At 48.9% G+C, this 17,734-nt stretch overlaps 7 protein-coding genes across 7 annotated transcripts; 5 read left to right on the top strand and 2 right to left on the bottom strand.

The window, feature by feature from the left end:
- Positions 1 to 382: 382 nt before the first annotated feature.
- BJ212DRAFT_1476952 (DASH outer kinetochore protein) lies at positions 383 to 705 on the top strand (the record flags this gene model as incomplete). Its single annotated transcript, XM_041339463.1, has 2 exons — positions 383 to 448; positions 499 to 705. 2 exons carry the CDS (start codon positions 383 to 385, stop codon positions 703 to 705), a joined length of 273 nt encoding a protein of 90 aa, XP_041196934.1.
- A 174-nt stretch (positions 706 to 879) lies between these two features.
- Positions 880 to 4,851, bottom strand: BJ212DRAFT_1476951 (uncharacterized protein; the record flags this gene model as incomplete). Its single annotated transcript, XM_041339462.1, has 11 exons — positions 880 to 903; positions 954 to 1,073; positions 1,124 to 1,264; positions 1,317 to 1,505; positions 1,555 to 1,933; positions 1,984 to 2,276; positions 2,326 to 2,955; positions 3,005 to 3,270; positions 3,319 to 3,921; positions 3,977 to 4,742; positions 4,774 to 4,851. 11 exons carry the CDS (start codon positions 4,849 to 4,851, stop codon positions 880 to 882), a joined length of 3,489 nt encoding a protein of 1,162 aa, XP_041196933.1.
- Positions 4,852 to 4,928: 77 nt separating this feature from the next.
- Positions 4,929 to 6,943, top strand: BJ212DRAFT_1328570 (uncharacterized protein). Its single transcript, XM_041334664.1, has 8 exons — positions 4,929 to 5,187; positions 5,241 to 5,313; positions 5,365 to 5,578; positions 5,628 to 5,661; positions 5,706 to 5,816; positions 5,863 to 6,054; positions 6,101 to 6,724; positions 6,782 to 6,943. The coding sequence occupies exons 1-8, from the start codon at positions 5,158 to 5,160 to the stop codon at positions 6,893 to 6,895; spliced, it is 1,392 nt and encodes a 463-aa protein (XP_041196932.1). The 5' UTR covers positions 4,929 to 5,157; the 3' UTR covers positions 6,896 to 6,943.
- An 82-nt stretch (positions 6,944 to 7,025) lies between these two features.
- BJ212DRAFT_1328565 (Endosulfine-domain-containing protein) lies at positions 7,026 to 8,039 on the top strand. Its single transcript, XM_041334663.1, has 4 exons — positions 7,026 to 7,244; positions 7,304 to 7,387; positions 7,439 to 7,533; positions 7,590 to 8,039. The coding sequence occupies exons 1-4, from the start codon at positions 7,209 to 7,211 to the stop codon at positions 7,747 to 7,749; spliced, it is 375 nt and encodes a 124-aa protein (XP_041196931.1). The 5' UTR covers positions 7,026 to 7,208; the 3' UTR covers positions 7,750 to 8,039.
- Positions 8,040 to 8,158: 119 nt separating this feature from the next.
- On the top strand, positions 8,159 to 10,373 carry BJ212DRAFT_1296569 (DNA polymerase alpha/epsilon subunit B-domain-containing protein; the record flags this gene model as incomplete). The annotated part of the gene is made up of 10 exons (XM_041332478.1): positions 8,159 to 8,240; positions 8,294 to 8,689; positions 8,730 to 8,774; positions 8,837 to 8,922; positions 8,970 to 9,233; positions 9,288 to 9,452; positions 9,504 to 9,725; positions 9,782 to 9,981; positions 10,012 to 10,189; positions 10,242 to 10,373. 10 exons carry the CDS (start codon positions 8,159 to 8,161, stop codon positions 10,371 to 10,373), a joined length of 1,770 nt encoding a protein of 589 aa, XP_041196930.1.
- Positions 10,374 to 11,625: 1,252 nt separating this feature from the next.
- BJ212DRAFT_1585330 (CHAT domain-containing protein) lies at positions 11,626 to 14,109 on the top strand (the record flags this gene model as incomplete). The annotated part of the gene is made up of 5 exons (XM_041342361.1): positions 11,626 to 12,126; positions 12,168 to 12,679; positions 12,727 to 13,297; positions 13,355 to 13,435; positions 13,496 to 14,109. Exons 1-5 carry the CDS (start codon positions 11,670 to 11,672, stop codon positions 14,107 to 14,109), a joined length of 2,235 nt encoding a protein of 744 aa, XP_041196929.1. The 5' UTR covers positions 11,626 to 11,669.
- Positions 14,110 to 16,153: 2,044 nt separating this feature from the next.
- Positions 16,154 to 17,684, bottom strand: BJ212DRAFT_809884 (uncharacterized protein). The gene is made up of 4 exons (XM_041344114.1): positions 16,799 to 17,684; positions 16,645 to 16,736; positions 16,403 to 16,589; positions 16,154 to 16,352 (listed from the first exon to the last, which is right to left on the bottom strand). Exons 1-4 carry the CDS (start codon positions 17,406 to 17,408, stop codon positions 16,267 to 16,269), a joined length of 975 nt encoding a protein of 324 aa, XP_041196928.1. The 5' UTR covers positions 17,409 to 17,684; the 3' UTR covers positions 16,154 to 16,266.
- Between the last annotated feature and the right edge of the window lie 50 nt (positions 17,685 to 17,734).

The raw sequence follows: 17,734 nt of genomic DNA, 5'->3' as shown, positions 1-17,734 counted from the left end.
ATAAGCGTTCGAGGGTACCATCCTTGATTAAGCTCGCGCACCTCCGTCATGATCAACCTTCTATCTCTTCTATCTTACATCAACATCGCATACCAAGACTATTAATATGGACGAGTGTTAAAACATCAGTTACAGAGGATGTATCATACAACAAATGTGGATGAGTGCATACGAAGTTAACTGCAACCATGAGCATCACCACAGTTGCTATTTGCTGCACCATCTTCTCAGTCAAAATTGGATTCCTGCTGGTCGGACGTTAGGGCCGAGTTCAAGTTGAAGTGTGATGACATAATATTTAGAACGCGATCTCCAATAATCAACTGAAGCTACTGAATCTTCCACAGTACTCACTACTAACTAAGTAGCCTAGTACTACTCGATGTCGCAATCAGAACCCTCCTTCTTTGAACGCGAGCGCGACAGACTATCCTTAGACATCACAGCAGTAAGTACTACCCAACACAACACATCTTAAATCCGACGCGCCATCCACAGGGTTTCGAAGACCTTCTCTCATCTAGCAACGTACTCAATCGGAAGCTCGAAGAAGTAGTAGGCATGACTCGTGAATACGAAACTATCGCTTCCCTGTGGCAAAGCTTCCACGAGTTGATGCGTGGACAACGAGATGAAGTGCTCGAAGATAGAACAACCGTTCCCGGCACAGGCGCCCACGTCGTGTCTACAAACTCCAAACGCTAGCACCAAGCAGCTATGATCAAGAGGGAAAGTGAAATTGTTCGACAGGTACGCTACATGATCACTTTCATGAACTTTGCGAAGACTATCCAAGTACAGGTGAGAAGAACAAAAAAGAATGCATTGTTGTGACAAGACAAAGACAGATTATGATAACAATGCTGCGTAGAGTCCGAATCATACATCTGCCCAAGAAGCGACCTGCGCAACTGTTTAGTAGGGAGTAACGAAGAAACAAGCACCACACTCACCCATGAGAATCCGCTGAATTCCTGTTGGTCCTTTGCAGACAATTGTCCGTGAACGGGCGTTAATGTCGGCTGCTCCTTTGTAAATTCTTCATCGAAGTTACTGGTGTCCGCGCTCCCGTTCTGCAAATGAAATCAGCATCGTTCCTTTGTACTTGAAACATTAGGCTTACTATAGTTGGGAAGTACGGCGGTGGGATGCGTTTGTTCAAGACATCGTCAAAGCTCACATCCTTGAAGAAGGGATGTCTCTTGATCTCCTCAGCATCGGCTTTCCCAGATCCCAAACGTCGCGTGGGATCGCGAGTCAACAGCTGCAAGATCACCATGAGCAAGCATAGAAAGCAGAGCGCGGGAACATTCAACCTTTTGCAGGATGGAAACAGCATCTCTCGGCATGGTGATGGGATATAGAGGCTCATCCTCCAAGATGGCATCAAAGATTTCATCTTCGTCATCGCCACGGAATGGCGATTGCCCAAGCAACATCTCATACGTCAAGACACCAAATGCCCACCAATCTACGGCGCGGCCGTATCGTTGCTCCAGCAGAATCTGCATCAACGTCAGTTCGGTCCTCACAACAAGGAGATACAACAAGTACTTCGGGAGCCATAAACTCGGGAGTACCACAGAACGTGCTCGTGGTCGAGCCATACCACATATCCTCCTTGCACAAACCGTAATCAGCAACCTTGACGTGTCCGTCAAGGGTAAGCAGAATATTATCAAGCTTCAGATCACGGTAGATGATGCCGTTCGCATGGAAATACTCCAGAGCAAGAAGAACCTCCGACGCGTAAAACTTCGCTTGGCGAAGCGAGAACTGTTTGCGTTGGATGTGTAACATGAGGTCACCGCCACTGACGTACTCCATGACAAAGTATACGCGCGTTTCCGTCTGGAAACACGAGTGTAAACCAAGCAGAAACGGGTGCCGTTCACGAGCAGCAGCCAAGAATACTCGTTTTTCTGAACGGGTGCTATAGATCCTTCTTAAATATCTTGGTCGCATCAATATTATGAGACATACCTCTCGACCTCATCGTTATCAATAATAAACTCCTTCTTGAGCACCTTGATGGCATACAATCCGTTTGTCTTTTTCTCCTCCGCGAGCATAACCTTACCGAAGTTGCCCTTACCCAAGACAGCCAGGAAGTTGAAGTCGTCGAGGCCAACTTTACGCTTGCGAGTTGCAACTCGCTGCATCGGAGGCATCGCCTGGACTGGCGAGACTAAATGAGGGTCCTGAGATCGCGGTGCATACTGGGGCCCAGGAGGAGGTTGCATCGGCAAACCCGATTGTAGATACGAGGTCTGTTTCTAGACCTTTGTGAGCGCACATGCTAACACCACTAACACAGAAACATACCTGTGGCGCGGGTATTGAGTACTCTTCCTGCTCATACACCATAGCTGCCTGTGGCTGAGGCGGCGGTGGGGGAGGTAGCAACTGTTCATTTGGGTAAGCAGGGGGGACCGGGACTCGAGCACCTGGGGGAGGACGAGGAGGAACACTAGACAGCGGTTGCTGCTGATAATAACGAGGATCAACACCATCCTGCGCAGGCGTGCGGCGCCCAAACGCATCCACAAACATCCCAGGTACAGGAGCCACTTCTCCCCCCTCAAGTTGCATCCTGTCCAGACTATCACTAAGCGGCACTTCCACAGGTGGAGATACCTGCGTTTGAGTCTGCGGGGTGGGAGCGAGGGCTATGGGTCGTGATACCGCTGCTGCTGCTTTACCCCCACGCGCGCGATTGATATCGCGCCAATCACGGAGGAGCTGATTGGCTGTCTCCATTGACATGCCACAGAAATCAGGCACGAGGTGTGCACAGTTAGCATGGCAGGTGATATCGCACTCTGAGCACTTGCGTGCATTCTTGCGACCAAGGGGAAGCATGTAACCGCAGTGGCAGCACCAGTTTGCGCCGATGTTTGTGAGGGGCTCGAAGCGATGGGGGATGCGATGGTTGATCTTCTCTTCATCACCCTCCTGGAGATGGAAGTGTGAGAGACGATGAGATAGGAGGGAAGGTACGTACCCCAGTATTTGACTTTGATATACACTTGGTAACGACTTTCTCGTAACATTTCTTGTGACAGGTGTATCGGCAGTCTTCACACTGGTAACCCAGGGCGTTGAGTAGAAAGTCGTTGCAAAAGGCACAAAGCATGAGTTGATAGAACTGCCGTTGTACGAATTTATGGCCATTCATCTCGTGGACTTCACCCTTTCGTTTTCTGACAGCGCCCTGGCGGCCGAGACCACCGGGAGCATCTAGCGGGCGCTTGCGCACGTTCTCCTTGACTGAAACTCGGCATAAGAATCCGACTCACAGACTTGGAAGTCACTTACCGAAGTTGAGATGTAATGCAAGGGCGCCGACCGGTTCAACCGCGAACCACGCATCAATGCCTTCGTTCTGACTCGTGAATGCCGTTGTGCCACCTGGTGGATTACCTGCCCCATCAGGTTCTATATTGAGAGGAGCATTGACATCGCCGAATCCACCCATATGCTGAGGGGAACGATTGACAGGAGAGTCACCATCCATGGCACCAGCAGTGACCCAGCCACCCTGGCTGTCCATCATGACCTTTTGTCGTCTGAGCGCTTCGACAAGGTCGCTGATTCTTATCCAGAGTAATCCAATAGGAGCCGGGTGAACTTCGGATACTTGTTTATCATAGACCGCGATTTCGACTTCGTTAGCTTTATCGACGGTGATTTCAAAATCTTCATTCCAGCGGTCGGTTCGTGAAGGGTGGGAACGAGCGCGTTGGGTTCCTTCAATTTTAAGTGATACGAAGGTCTCACGGACCTGTTTGGAGGAAGGACGGGATCTGAAACCGGTTACGATTGGAGTGTGTTCGAGTTCGCGTGCTCCTTTGACAGTCACGTAGAGCTTGCCGGATAGCGGCTTAGCGCGTAAATTATCTTTACGTTCGCCATCGGGACCTGGCCCATGAGATTTGAAATTATGTGGATTGAGGGGCACAAAAAGGGAACTGACCTGCTGGCTGCTCTTCTTCCTCGACGTCATCGAGGATATGGAGGTTCTTGTAGCATTTGAGAGCGGATTGAAGGAGTTGAATTTTCTTCTCGCTCTCAACACGCTTGCTTTCCGCATCTGCGCGAGATTTCTTGTCGCCGTCTGCCTGATAAAGCTTGGACATCTTGTCGATGCCCTTCTTGTACTGCATTTCGACTTGCAGTTTGAACTCGAGCTGATGAAGCATACGAGATATCTTTGGAGTTGTAAGGGGGGTATCTGCTTTGATAAGATCGAGGTTTGTATATTGCTTTGCCTTGGGAATGCCGTCTGTATCATCGCCGGGGACGAGAGTGGCACTAGAAGAGGCTCCACGAGTGGAATCTTGATCAAAGGGGGGGATTCGGGGAAGTGAACGATCTCTATCAGAGGAACGACCTGGTTTGAATAGTTGTTGATGAGGAGATGTAGCAGTACCCGATCTAGAGGGATCATCGCGCTGTAGCTTACGAGCTTGTAGTTCGCGGAGAGTATCCTCGAAATAAGAAAGCGAACGCTCTGCCTCGCGAACTTTTGCATCATTTTGACGCAGAACATCGGGATTTGTGGTTGCTTGTCTGATTAAGCGTGAAGCGTCGATGAATTTGCGTTCCTTCTCGATGCGCTTGAAGACATCTTGTATTTTCTGGTCTAGCTCGACGGTCGACTGTGATAAAGGAGACTTGTTTGACTGTGAATTTAAAGCGGAAAGAGAGAGCGCACCATGACCGTTGAAGACCTGTGCTATCTGTAGGTCGTAGTAAGAGAGGGCGTTATACAGCAGCGGGCTGTGGGGCCAGATTACTGATATATCGATAAACGCCCAACGGGGCACTACAGACTTGGCTAACACCCATATATAGACTTAGCAATTTAGACTTGGACTTACATATGGACTTAAACTTATAATAATAATTCAATAATTCTCAATGCCCTCCTTTTCCTCCTCTTCGTCAATTCGTGCTGCGTCCGAACAGTGTCTATTGAACGTAAAAATTGTGCACAAGCTCTATCATGGCTCTCCTTCTAACGTCTTTTATAAAGTCAAGGGCAGACTACCAAAAGAATTGGACGTTCTCCTACTTTCCGATTTGATTTTTTCTATTTCAGGTTCTCTGGATGGCCAGACTGTCCCTGCAGGTGCAATCGCGCACTCTGCATTGATGCGCCACCTCCGCAATGGCCTTAACGAAGCACGTAGCGCAGCCACTTGATTCCGTTTTTCTGATGTGACAATCCATTCCAGAACGCACTTCAGCTTGGTTTAAACACCATTTCTAACGCATACATTGACGACGACGACGACGGCCACGCCAAAAGTAAGTTCTTTGATTCTACGTCATCTACTCACGTACATTTTCCCTCTACAGTAACTCTGACGCCATCGCGGTCCCTATCCCATACATCCCGCCCACATGCTATTCTCGTGGAGCTGGATCTATGTTATATTTGGAAAACCGCAGGCAATCGCGAAGGCTCCATAAACCTTCTCAGTGATGCCAGCCCGTTCGCAGATAACCTGTACCTGCCCTTTGAGCTCCTCCTCAAGCGCGTCACAGAGCAGCTTTTCAATCAGCTTGTTGGGTGCGTTTCCGCAGTCAGAGCTGAATATATGCCCTCTCATATGACTCAGACGCTATCCCCTTATCTTTGGCACGTGGTGCAGAGTATGTTGGTACCTTTTCTGCTCAACCTCCCTGACAATGCACAGAGACTCGACATGGAGTCCGAGTACTTTTCTTCCGTCGCACAGTCCGTTCTCGAAATAATGGGTCGGTCCCCCAATCCCCATTTTATAGCACGTTGTAAGCGACTGATTAAGGTGTGTTTTCTACTTCTGCCCGTGCACACCACAAATATCTTTCTAGACCGCACGTGCTCGCCACCAGTCTGTGCTCCGAACCTCCGTGGCAGCTCTCTCCTTGTGTTTCGCCTCCCGTGACTCAGAAGATTCGGACGAAGGCGAGCAAATCAGTGCTCCGAATCTCACACCAGAAGCCGTATTGTGCGAGTCCTTGGAGCAGATATTCAGAGCGGGGGTCCCCCAGACCCGCTTCAAGGTATGAATTCTCCCATTCAGGGACGACAAACGTGCGAGTTACTCAGAGCCAGGTCATCACCGCACGCTCAACTCTATTGACTTCTTCAGCTGGAGATGACGATCGACTAATTGAGGATGATGCCATAATCAACAACACACAAATTGATTGCCCTTTAGCTTGGCCCAATCTCCTTGATATTCGCATGGATAACTCCGTTCCGGCTATTGATATCCAGCAGACCGTGCCGAACGACATGGATGATCTTTTAGAGGACTGGCCCGAAGAAGCGCTACCCTGGTCCACGTTTTCTGGCGCATGGACCACACACTCGGACGATTCTCTTATCGAAGGCCTAGGCTCTTCATCTCAACTACGTAGCACTACGCCCCCTTTGGCATGGTCCTATCTAACTGAAAGTGAAGACGATAGCTTCGCGTTGGATCTAGAACCTGATCATGAGCAAGAGGATGCCATCATGGAGGATGCCGATTTCGAACGTGTTGTGTTTCACCCATCCCTGTCAAGTCATGGTACGAAATTGACGTTTTTGGGGCGACAAGAACAACCTGGAGGAGTGGAGGAATTCGACGTGCTTGTTGATGAAGAATGGAACTGTGAGGACGAGTTGTTGTTCGATCTGGCCGACGTATTCGATGACTCGGGTGGTGTTGGTGTTGAAGATGAGACTGTATCTATTGCTGTCTCACAAGTTCCGGACGGAGGTCCTGATCAAGACATCCTACAGGTAAAGAGCAATACCGCGGATCAAGAATATGGTTTCGACACACACTTTGGCGTGGATGGTCAGGTGGTCCAGGGTAGCACAGATGACTGTTTTACGGATGTCTGGGATCTATAGTAACGTGTTTTTCTGCAACAAAGTCTGACTTGGGAAACAAATTTGCTGAAACTGATTGTGACATATGAGATCCGACATACGATGCCGGGTATAATTGAAATGTTTGATTGAGACTCCGCCACTCCGCTTAGGTAATTACATCTTTGAGGGAAAGACTTGGAAACGCTTAGAAACGACAAGTTATCGACAAACTTTTGTTTCCATTCGACTCATCGGTACAGCTGGGCTTCCTCTTCAACGCTCTCGAAGGCTTTTCTAGCTCCTCCTCCTTCATCGTCTTTTGCCTCTAGCTCGTTCTGCTCGTCACTTCGCCATGCTGCCGTTCAAGCGCAACAAGATCGACATCAGTGTGAGTTGTCGATGCCTCGTGCCCCTTCCAAACCCATGAATTCATCATGGCTTATACAGAAACTGTCGGAGGAGGAGCAGAAGCTCTTTCGACTGTACGGCAAACTTCCAGCACACAAGAACATTTTGACTAAGATGCAAGGGGTAAGTTACATGTCTCACTATTCGCCTTTGTTCTTATTGTATGCACTCCAGGATCGGAAATATTTCGATTCGGGTGACTATGCACTCTCCAAAGCCGGGGTCGCACCACAGAATACCGTCGGTACTGCGATCCCTAATCCAGACAAGTAAGCTCTGTCCTCCATTCTTACTGCGCACAGTGACTCACTTCACAACCGCACAGCATCCCACATGCATCATCACCGCCGACATCCCACACCGGCGGATTAAGCGTATCCCCCACAAACAGCTCATGTCCCGCAAAAGAGAGTTCGCTCTCCCATTCCGAGGAAGAAGAGCCAGAGAAGGAAGATGCTGATGCAGAGGACCAGGAGGAAGCATAGACGTTTACTCTTCTCCTTCACTTCCATGCCCATCCACATCCCGACTTATTGATTCTTCAAAGAGCTTGAAGACGCTGCGTTTCGCTCATGTATTCCCTATGTATCATCGGTACCCTCATCCCATGCCTTCCAGATTCAATGCTTGGCTACCCTTACCTGATCTGTAGTCTGCTGTTGTTTTTGAATCTGTTTTGTATCAGTAACTACATAGTAGGATCCGCTCATCGTACATTCATCTGTTCGTATTCTGCAGGTACTGCATATCTATAATAATTCTGGGACTTGGTGTGATGTGTGACTTGTGTGACTGCTTCTGTGATGTGAATGACTAATATATAGCACAGTGTCGCGCTTGTGGCTGGACGCGTCCATTTCGCGCGTTTCTCATTCTGTTCAATTCTGATCAAAGATGTCTTCCTTACGCAGCGATATTTGCGAATGGCTTGGAGCTACAGACTCAGAGGAGGACTCAGAAGCCCTTGTAAACGAATGTACAATCTCACATTTGAATCTACAAAGAACGGTCATTAAACCCACCCGACAGGTGTATCCATATGCCAGATGTACAATCTAACAGCAAAGGACCTCCAATATAAATGGGAAGCTTTCTCGTACGGTAAAGCGCAGACTATCCTCCGCTTTACACACGAATCTGCAGCAGACATGAAGGCCCAGATCCAGCGGGAGATACAAGCCAAGAATGCTAGCAGCGTGTCCAAGCCAACAGCGCGCGGGAAGCTAGCGAATTCTACGAAATTTGTGGGGGTGAACGCCAAGGGACTTACTGGGCCGCTCAAGGCCGCGGCTCAACCGCCGAAAGCACTTTTCGGAGGCATGCCAAGCGTCCCTGTGAAGCTTGAGCAGGACTTTGATGGTCCGATCGCCAGTTCAAGTAGGGTCACTTTTGTGGGTCAGAAAGAGGCTAGACAAAATCGCGCTTGTGAGTGTTAATCACGATCCCAGTATTCCCGCTCATCCAGCCCAAGATCGGTACATGTATGAAACATTGGGCGAACGAAGCGAAAGTGCGTGTGTCTCTGGCAAACCTCGTGGATGCTGCTCAAGCTGAGACTTTCTCTAGCTCTAGATACACAACTTGATGGGTTTGGCGAACTCATTTTGAAACATTATCGGGATGTCGGTCAGTTGGGTCATCCCGGTGTTTTCTCCGAGGTATGAGTACTTTGACTACTGGTTTTGCTAGCTGATTTTTGGTGTAGGAATCTTGTGTTGTCGTGGGCCGGATCGTACTGGACGCTGAGGCTTCTGGGTCAGGCATCAAGTTGAACAATCAGTCGCTGATTCTCGAGGCATCGCGATCGCACGGCGATGGACTCCGTGTGCCTCTGCAACTCGCGCCAGATCTCAAGATTCGGGGAGGGTATAAAGGCTTGGGTGGTGTGGGCTTATTTCCTGGTGCAGTTGTAGCGCTCAAAGGGCGCAACGGTGGTGGAGGTTATTTCATTGCGTCTGAGATTCTGGCTGTGAGTAATTTGAGTCTCTGGTTTTCTTGTTGAAATTCAAGGTGTACCTCGCAGATACCCCCGATGCCAGCATCTCCTGCCCCACCTAGTAACGTAGCAGCAAGTTTCGACGTGTGCATAGCATGCGGGCCATTCACTCCAGACACTAACCTCGACTACAAATTATGGAAAACTCTCATCAGCAACCTCAAGGCATCAAAACCTGCCGTTGTCCTACTCGTATGTACACTTATCATTCAATTTAATATTCGAATATCACAATCCAATCAGCTCGGGCCATTCGTAGATGCTACACATACCCACATACAGGACGGCATGGTTGACGCGACACCATCAGACATTTTCAAAAGCCAATTTATCGCTCCCCTCCGCGATTTCCTTTCTCAATCACCAACAAGCACGGTCCTTCTCGTACCAAGTGTGAAGGACATCATCAGCGACCACGCAGTCTTTCCTCAATGCGAGCTTGATGACGAGTTTCGTGGCGATCCAGTGGGTTTTTCGAGTGCTATTCTCCTGCTCTCGAGCCAATCAACTATTAATTTCAGCGGATACGACTCCTTCCTAATCCTGCGCGCTTCTCACTGAACGCGATTTCTTTCGCTGTGTGCAGCGTGGATGTATTGTATCACCTACGGAAGGAGGAGTACTTTAGACGCGGAGAGGAAGTAGATTCTATCGTATGCGAACCGGAGGTTGCTAGCGACCCTATGTCGAATCTTAGCAGATATGTTTTGCAGCAGAGAAGGTGTGACTTTTGCTATCATTCAACTTCCAGCAACTTACATCCGACGATCTGCATAGCTTTTATCCGATATTCCCTGTTTCCTTGGACATTGCACACGAAGTCAATCTTGACAGTATCGCATTCCGCAGAGTTGAGAGTCGCCGAAAGTCCCGACGATCCAGGTCCTGACGTGATGATACTGCCCAGTCGGTTGAAACACTTTTCAAAGGTGAATCCACTTCCTTTATACCATCCCGTCGTCTCTTTAGCATCTGCTGCAGGTCGTGGACAATTCAGTTGTCGTCAATCCGTCATATGTGGCAAAGAACACGTATGCCACCCTCTCTTATTCTGGACAGGGAACAGGATTTCCCAAAGATCGGATATCGGCTGATATTGCAAAGTTGTCTTAGGATACCTCGGGTGACTGCTCGCATGATGTCGCATCTTGGATATAATTGTCATATATGTTGCTCTTTTGCGATGTGTTCATACTGCCGATGCGATCAAATCACGACAAACTGCGATGACAGCATCGTCAGCTTGTTGCTTCTATCTCGAGCATCTGATGTGGTTCTTGGTGTACACCTTTACCTTTACCTTGCAACCCCACAGAACTCTTATAGAAAGCATGCGTTGCACATTATGATCATTGACAAAATGTTTCTATGACGCTCGGTAAGAACTATTTTCATGGCACCAGACCACTATAAGTGAGTTCTCTACATCCCGTCAGCTATACATGCCTTTGAAGCTAAGGTCGTAAGTGTACAGTGGTCATCGTGTAGATCAGCTAGATCTAGCATTTCAACTAGATATCGATGTCCTACACGGCACACTGGAGGCTTCACATGAGTCATGATCATTACGTGATGGCTAGATCTTAGGGTTGGCCGAATTGAAACCATGTAGGAAAAGGTGCGATCACTGCGATGCTCTTGCAGTAGTGGCAGGAATCGAAATCGGGATGTCGTGTTCTGCTCTGACAGCGGGTGGAAACTCAGAGACAGTGAGTTGAGTGCCCTCAACCACCGAATCATGATAACCTCTAGCTTCGTCTGAGACGAATCTGAGTTTGTTTTTGATCCAAAGGTAGTCACAGTCTCCTTACCACCGAGTGTGGATTTTATATTTGGACTTCAATTGCAAACAAGATGCACACACTTGGCAAGGAGGAGATCGTCTAGCAATATCGGGGATGAGATAAGTAGTCACGGTGGAAAAGGAATTTCTGACTATCATAGTGGTTAGTACGACACTTTGACCTGCATATTGGCAGACGCAGAGCTCCTTAGCTTCGATTTGTCTGGACTCTGGATACTGGCACTGTAGTGAATGATTAGTAGCCGCTGTCGACCGCAGTGGACACGTGGAACCTGTCGTAATTGACCAGCGCTCAGCATTTCATTTCCTCTCCTGCACACACCATGGCGGCCATAGACCTGCTGCAGCCTGCAGGCATGAATATTTTCAACCTTGAACGTCAGCTGACTCAACTCGAACCACTCTCGCAGGTTTCTACTGTTTCATTACTAGGATTTCTATTGATGTGCATGTTCATTGCAATTCAAACTTATCTATCTGTATTTTATGCTGATGAAAGGCGGATAACCCAACAGTACCCGTTGTCTTCGCCCACTTGCACTCTTCAGCTTCATCTACCCTGTGTTCTTGACAGTCCTCGTATGACTTGATTGTGGTATCACAGCATGGCAGATGATGTGGAACAGTGTCGAGCGGCCTTGAAGAGATGTCCCCCCAGCCATTCTGATCAATCAGAGTCTCTCAACAATCTTGCTATCAGCCTTGGAGACAGATTCATGCAGCAGGTGTTCTGTCTAACCTTGATGAATGCATCGAGCTCCATTGAGGGGCACTACTCCTTTGTCCCCCCAGTCATTCTGATTGATCATACTTTCTCAACAATTTCGCCCTTGGCCTTCGAAACAAATTCAGGCAGCGGGGCATTCCATCCTGACCTTGATGAGTGCATCGAGCTCCACCAAGTTGCACTACTCCTTCATCCTCCTGGTCATTCTGATCGATCATGCTCTCTTGACAATCTTGCTGTCAGCCTTCGAGACAGATTCACGCAGCAGGGCGTCCCATCTGACCTTGATGAGTCCAATAAGTCCCATTGGGCTGCACTACTCCTTCATCCCCCCGGTCATTCTGATCGATCAGAGTCTCAACAATCTCACTCTCAGCCTTGGAGACAGATTCAGGCAGGGGGGTGTCCCATATGACCTTGATGAGTGCATCGAGCTCCATGGGGCTGCACTGCTCCTTTGTCCCCCCGGCCATTCTCTTCGATCATACTCTCTCCACAATCTTGCCATCAGCCTTGGAGACAAATTCAGGCAAGCAGGGTGTCCGGTCTGACCTTGATGAGTCCCTCCATTGGGCTGTATTACTCCTTCGCCCCCCCCCCGGTCATTCCTACCGATCGCAGTCTCTTAACAATCTCGCCATCAGCCTTCAAGACAGATTCATGCAGCGGGGCATGCCATCTGATATTGATGAAACATTTAGCTTGCTCTTGCAACTTCCACACATATCTTATGCAGTCTCTCGTGCGGATCTTACTGCTGCCAAGTCATGGGCTACCACGGTTGAAGTGGAAGACCATGGTTCTGCATTGCTTGCATATCAAGCTGCATTGAAATTCCTAGATCAGCATGTCACTCTTTTGTCCTCTTCGCTACGTCATTTCGATGTCGTGAGGATGGCTATGGCGTCCCTTGCTGTGGACACTTTCTCGTGCAGTGTTCGTCACGATGCGCTGTGGAGCTGGTTGAGCAAGGCCGTGCAGTATTCTGGACCCAGTTGGCACGCTTAAGCTCGCCGTTCGATGAACTTTCCCTGCCCGGTGACATTGGCGGAGCCTTGGCGCAAGAGTTCAAGCAGCTCAGCTTTCGCCTTCGTAGCGCATTCGATCAGTCCACTGAAGAGCAGTCCCCAGAAATCCAACAACTGACCATGCAATGGAACAATGTCGTCTCCCGCATCCGTATGCTCCCTAACTTATCTCGGTTTCTTCTACCTCCCTTGTTCTCTGACCTACAGATGGCCACTAAAGAAGGTCCTGTCATCATTGTCGATGCCAGTCAGTATGGCTGCGATGCCTTGATTGTCCTACGTGACCAAAATCCTGTCCACGTTCCAATTGATGTCACGCGGACCGAAGTCTCCGAGTTGTGCTCCGATTTTCACTCCGTCGCAGAGCAATTTGGTTCTTCCAGATATCAAAACAAGCTTGCGGGCGTCCTCCACAAGCTTTGGCATGATATCGTTGACTCCGTGGTCCAAGCCCATGGGGTGTCGGATGTTCGCCCTGGTTCGTGTATCTGGTAGTGTCCCACCGCTGAGTCCACTTTGCTTCCTCTACATGCAGCAGGTCCCTATGAGAGGGAGGAAGACAACCTGTCACAGATTTACAACCCCTCTTATACACCCACGTTGGCGACGCTCGTTCGTGCGAGACAACGCGTCTCTCAATATGCATTCACTTAATATTTTGTTGCCACTGGTCAAGGAAACCCGGATAGAGAGAAGGAACTGCGATGCGTCGCCCCTGAGTTAGCCGCCATAGCTCAGCGTCTCGCACCCATCGTGTCGTCCTTCACGTCGCTCGAGGACGGCGACGCAACAGTGCAGGGTGTTCTCGATGCACTAAACCATAACCAGTGGCTTCACTTGGCCTGCCACGGAACGCCGAATCGACAACGACCATTTGAATCTTCCTTCGCAATGCGTGATGGGCCATTGATGATCAAAGACATCATCCGATCAAACTGGCAGAACCCAGAGTTTGCATTCTTATCGGCTTGCCACACTACCGTGGGCGATGAGAAGAGTCCCGACGAGTCAATCCATCTCGCCGTGGCGATGCAATTCTCCGGATTTCGTAGTGTGATTGGCTCTATGTGGTCCGTCGACGATAAGGTTGCACGGCAGGTTGTGTCTGCTTTTTACGACAGGTTGGTGGATGATTCGGGGAGATTAGACTGCACGCGGGCTGCGGTAGCGTTGCACAAGGCCGTGAAGAATTTGCGGCGCAATAACATTCCACTGGAACAGCAGATCGTATTTGTTCACATAGGTGTCTGGTTTGAGGCTCGATTCATTATTCTATTGCAGTTTCTGTGACCCCCATTGCTTTCATTCCCCCGCTGTCATACGTTGTTTAAATCATGTCTGCACGATACTTTGGATGTTAATTTTTTCATTACCTGATGGCGAGGCATTAGGGTTGGCCGAATTGAACCGATGTAGTAAAAGTTGCGATCGCTGCGATGCTCTTGCGGTAGTGGCAGGAATCGAAATCGGACTGTTGTGTTCTGCTCTGACAGCGGGTGAAGACTCAGAGACAATGGGTTGAGTGCCCTCAACCGCCGAATCATGATAACCTCTGGCTTCGTCAAGACGTGAATCTGAGTGTGTTTTTGATTCAAAGGCCCGTAGTCACGATCTCTTTACCAAATGTGGATTTTACGTTTGAACTTCAACTGCAAACAAGATCCACACACTTGGCAAGGAGATCGTCTGGTGATATGGGCGTCAGGCCACCGGGGGTGGGATTAGTAGAGAAGGAATTTCTGACTATCGTAGTAGTCGACATGAGTGCGCGTACACGATGAGATATTGAGAACATATCAAGAGGCCAAATACCGGACAAACAGTGATGAGACAGTCCAGACGAGTGATGGGCTTGACAGACCTTTGGAAGAACCCAGTTTGAGTGTTACTCATAAGAAAAACTGTTTACACGAACTCTGATGGCCAGTCGTGCGCGTGATCATCCTGTGACGCGGCACTGTCACAATTTCACAAATCTTGAGGGACCATGTGAAATATCGTCAAGCCTTCCAGTACTCTGTACCACCATGTCAAGTCTCATTCAGGCTGTGTCAGGCACCACTCGTACCACGACAAGTTCTCCCCAACATATTTGAAGCCTCTGTACTCATCTCAACCTCTACACTTACCTGTACTGCGTCAAACAAATTGTACCGCGTCGATGCCTCATCAATAGCGCGTCAAACCTTATCCATGCCGCGTCAAACCCCATCCTGCGCGTCAGCACTTCAACCGTTAGTGTAACTTGAAGGTATTTTCAACCTGTCATAATAATTGATTTTCTAACAGTGTCTTCTTTCGTCCTAACACTGCACTTGCCCATAGGCAATCTGTCCAGGTGGCTATTACTGCGACAGTATCGCTCGACGACATGGTGGATCAAGGTGATAAAGGGTATGGTATCTGAATCAGTTATAAGACCTCGAGGGCCCTTTATACTCTGATACTCTGATAACTTCGTGGTGTTATGTCTTGAAAACACATGTATGTAAATTTTCAAGTTGTTCAGCGACCCGATGCAGCTTGCAGAGGCAGGATAGTTGTGCTCATCACGCTTCCATACCCCAGGAAAATTGATGTCTATTATGGGTTTGAACGCACAATGTTTATCTAGGAGTACTACCTGGCTAGGGCGATCGATTTCGACTCAGCAATACTAACTGGCCTCACTTTGCCTCACGGGAGCGCAGGCTGCAAGGTTTAGCTCGGAAAACGGCGTGAGCGCTAAATTGTAGTACTACTGCGAAAGACTTGTTCAGCTTGATCGACTGTCATGCTGGTTTATCGTGGCCTTTGTGTAATTCGCTCGTGAAGTCGCGTACTTGAGACATTGAAACGAAAAATTAACGTGGACCAATATTATTGTGCAGTAGTGACTCAAATTTCAGATGGTAGTACTCTGATTCGAGATGTTCCACGTACGTAGGACCCTGTAGGATCTTCGGATTTTTGGGAACTTCTAGGATCGCCGGTGGTGTCATGCCGAGCTCGGAGAGTCGGAGGCAACAAAGGTCTCCTTCCACCTCAGTGGCGGAGCAGCGAGCCTTGAAGATATTTTGGAGCGGGAATACTCATCTGAATGTTTCTACTGAACGCCTGGTAAAGATTTGAATCCCAGGTTACGGTACTCACTTAAGTCAGGGCGGAAGAGTCTAAAGTATATCTTGGCAAGTCAGCTACATGTCATGTCATCGACCAAGATTACAACGATTCGACAATAGTTTGAAGGTTGAATTGAACGTGTCACCGCTAAAAGTTGTCTCATATATGAATGGTATAAAAAAGAGACGAACTACCTGAGCAGCATAAAAGTTCTGTGTGTATCGTTCAACTGCATAGCTGGTTGTGTGCCTGTCGATGCATTGCCAGACTGACGTGGATATTGTAGCTCCTCTATTTAAAAAGGGGAATCAAGAAACTCCTACTAAAAAGCCAATCAAGTGCCTCTCACGAGACAGGTACTAGGGACCCAGCACCGGACCCAGCATAAATACAGTCCATCTTCACATCCGGGAGCGGATAATCGCTCGTCCCTTTTCAAAAGTGTCAGAGCAGTAGCATTGTGAGCACATAATCACCCTACCAGCATGACAGTACGGAATTCCGTCCTCCTTGTGTCCCCACCACATCACAGGCGACCACTCGTCCACAAGGTTGGCGAGCGTCTGGAGGTGACCGTATGCAGCCGGCTGGGGACCGCGCGGTCGGCGCAGTGCGACGAAAGTGAAGAAACATGAAAATATGAACAGCGCTATGCATAAGTTCCAGATCTGCACAAGGATGTGAGGACATTGTAGCAGTTTTACATAGGCAGTAAGTGCAAACCTGGCCAGTGTACATGAATACTGCAACCGGAAGTGTTGTTTTCCCATCAGTGGAGGTGGCATCTATGACGAGTGAGAGCCCAAACATCCAGTCTGTGATCGTCGAGGGTAGTGTTCAATAACACCCATAAAAATACTAGACGGGAATAACTCACGCAGGAAAGGCTTCGCGACGAAAAGGACAAGACAAATCGGATGAGTGAAAATCATCTTCAATGGATTCGTCGCCGTTCGAAGTCCATTCCTTCCAGTAGCGCATCTCCATTGTCTTTCGTCTCGAATGACATTTGCGATGAGCTCTGAGCAATGCAGCCCAAGCGTCAACGGCCCCTGGATAGCTGCCATGTTGACATAGAGCAGAATCCACGCGAAACCCGGCATATGATACCCGATGGAATTGGACGACTCGTTGTGCAAGAATGACCACGTTTGTATGGTCAGTGCATGGTCGGACAGCATACCATCTTGGTATGCGTACTTATGCCAGATATACATGACGAGCGCGGCCCATCCAGCGCATGCTGCAACGACCACCCAGAGAAAAATGACAACTTTCCGGATGCTAGGGTGAGCATGCCATGCAGAAGGTTGTATCTCGGATGGCTTCGCTGAACCTCCATCCGTGTCTAGGTCGGACACGCAACGCATGCACCGCAAAGTAACCGGGGTCAATTGCGTGTGGTGGACTAGTGCAGCGGTCAGGTCGAAAGGTGAGGAGCTCCACGTCAATATTTTGACAGCCCGTATCCCTGACAATACGATCATCACTTGGAACAGGAGTGCGACGCCCAAAATGAGAAGAGGTAACCCTGCAAAGGCAATACCATGCTCAGACAGTGTGGATTCATAGTCGATGCATACGGCGAGTGAGGCCGAGCTGTAGGATATAATGAGGAGGACAGCCGAGATACCGTTAAGGAGGACGCCGTTAGGATTATACCATCTACGAGCTGCGGTAAGAAGGCGCAGATTAGTGTTGAAACGAAGCCGAGATTCTGAGGCTAGCGCAGAGCGCAATGAGATGCTATGCACAAAAGCCTATGGATTCGGTGCATAACGTGACGATTAGGTTAAGTGCCAGGGTCAATATT

This window comes from Suillus subaureus (genome assembly GCF_016647635.1).
Source record: "Suillus subaureus strain MN1 chromosome Unknown BJ212scaffold_5, whole genome shotgun sequence".
NCBI classification, from domain to species: Eukaryota; Fungi; Basidiomycota; class Agaricomycetes; order Boletales; family Suillaceae; genus Suillus; species Suillus subaureus.
This window is presented reverse-complemented; position numbering and strand designations above follow the sequence as displayed.

Excerpts from the sequence above, each read along its gene's own strand:
- BJ212DRAFT_1328570 (XM_041334664.1), top strand. The coding sequence starts at position 5,158 with ATGCGCCACCTCCGCAATGGCCTTAACGAA. Across the intron at positions 5,314-5,364 it reads CGACGACGGCCACGCCAAAA|TAACTCTGACGCCATCGCGG; the intron begins GTAAGTTCTTTG and ends TTCCCTCTACAG. Across the intron at positions 6,055-6,100 it reads TCCCCCAGACCCGCTTCAAG|AGCCAGGTCATCACCGCACG; the intron begins GTATGAATTCTC and ends CGAGTTACTCAG.
- BJ212DRAFT_1328565 (XM_041334663.1), top strand. The coding sequence starts at position 7,209 with ATGCTGCCGTTCAAGCGCAACAAGATCGACATCAGT. Across the intron at positions 7,245-7,303 it reads GCAACAAGATCGACATCAGT|AAACTGTCGGAGGAGGAGCA; the intron begins GTGAGTTGTCGA and ends TGGCTTATACAG. Across the intron at positions 7,388-7,438 it reads TTTTGACTAAGATGCAAGGG|GATCGGAAATATTTCGATTC; the intron begins GTAAGTTACATG and ends TATGCACTCCAG.
- BJ212DRAFT_809884 (XM_041344114.1), bottom strand. The coding sequence starts at position 17,408 with ATGATCGTATTGTCAGGGATACGGGCTGTCAAAATATTGACGTGGAGC. Across the intron at positions 16,737-16,798 it reads CGTCGCGAAGCCTTTCCTGC|ACTGGATGTTTGGGCTCTCA; the intron begins GTGAGTTATTCC and ends CGACGATCACAG. Across the intron at positions 16,353-16,402 it reads AATTCCGTACTGTCATGCTG|GGACGAGCGATTATCCGCTC; the intron begins GTAGGGTGATTA and ends ACTTTTGAAAAG.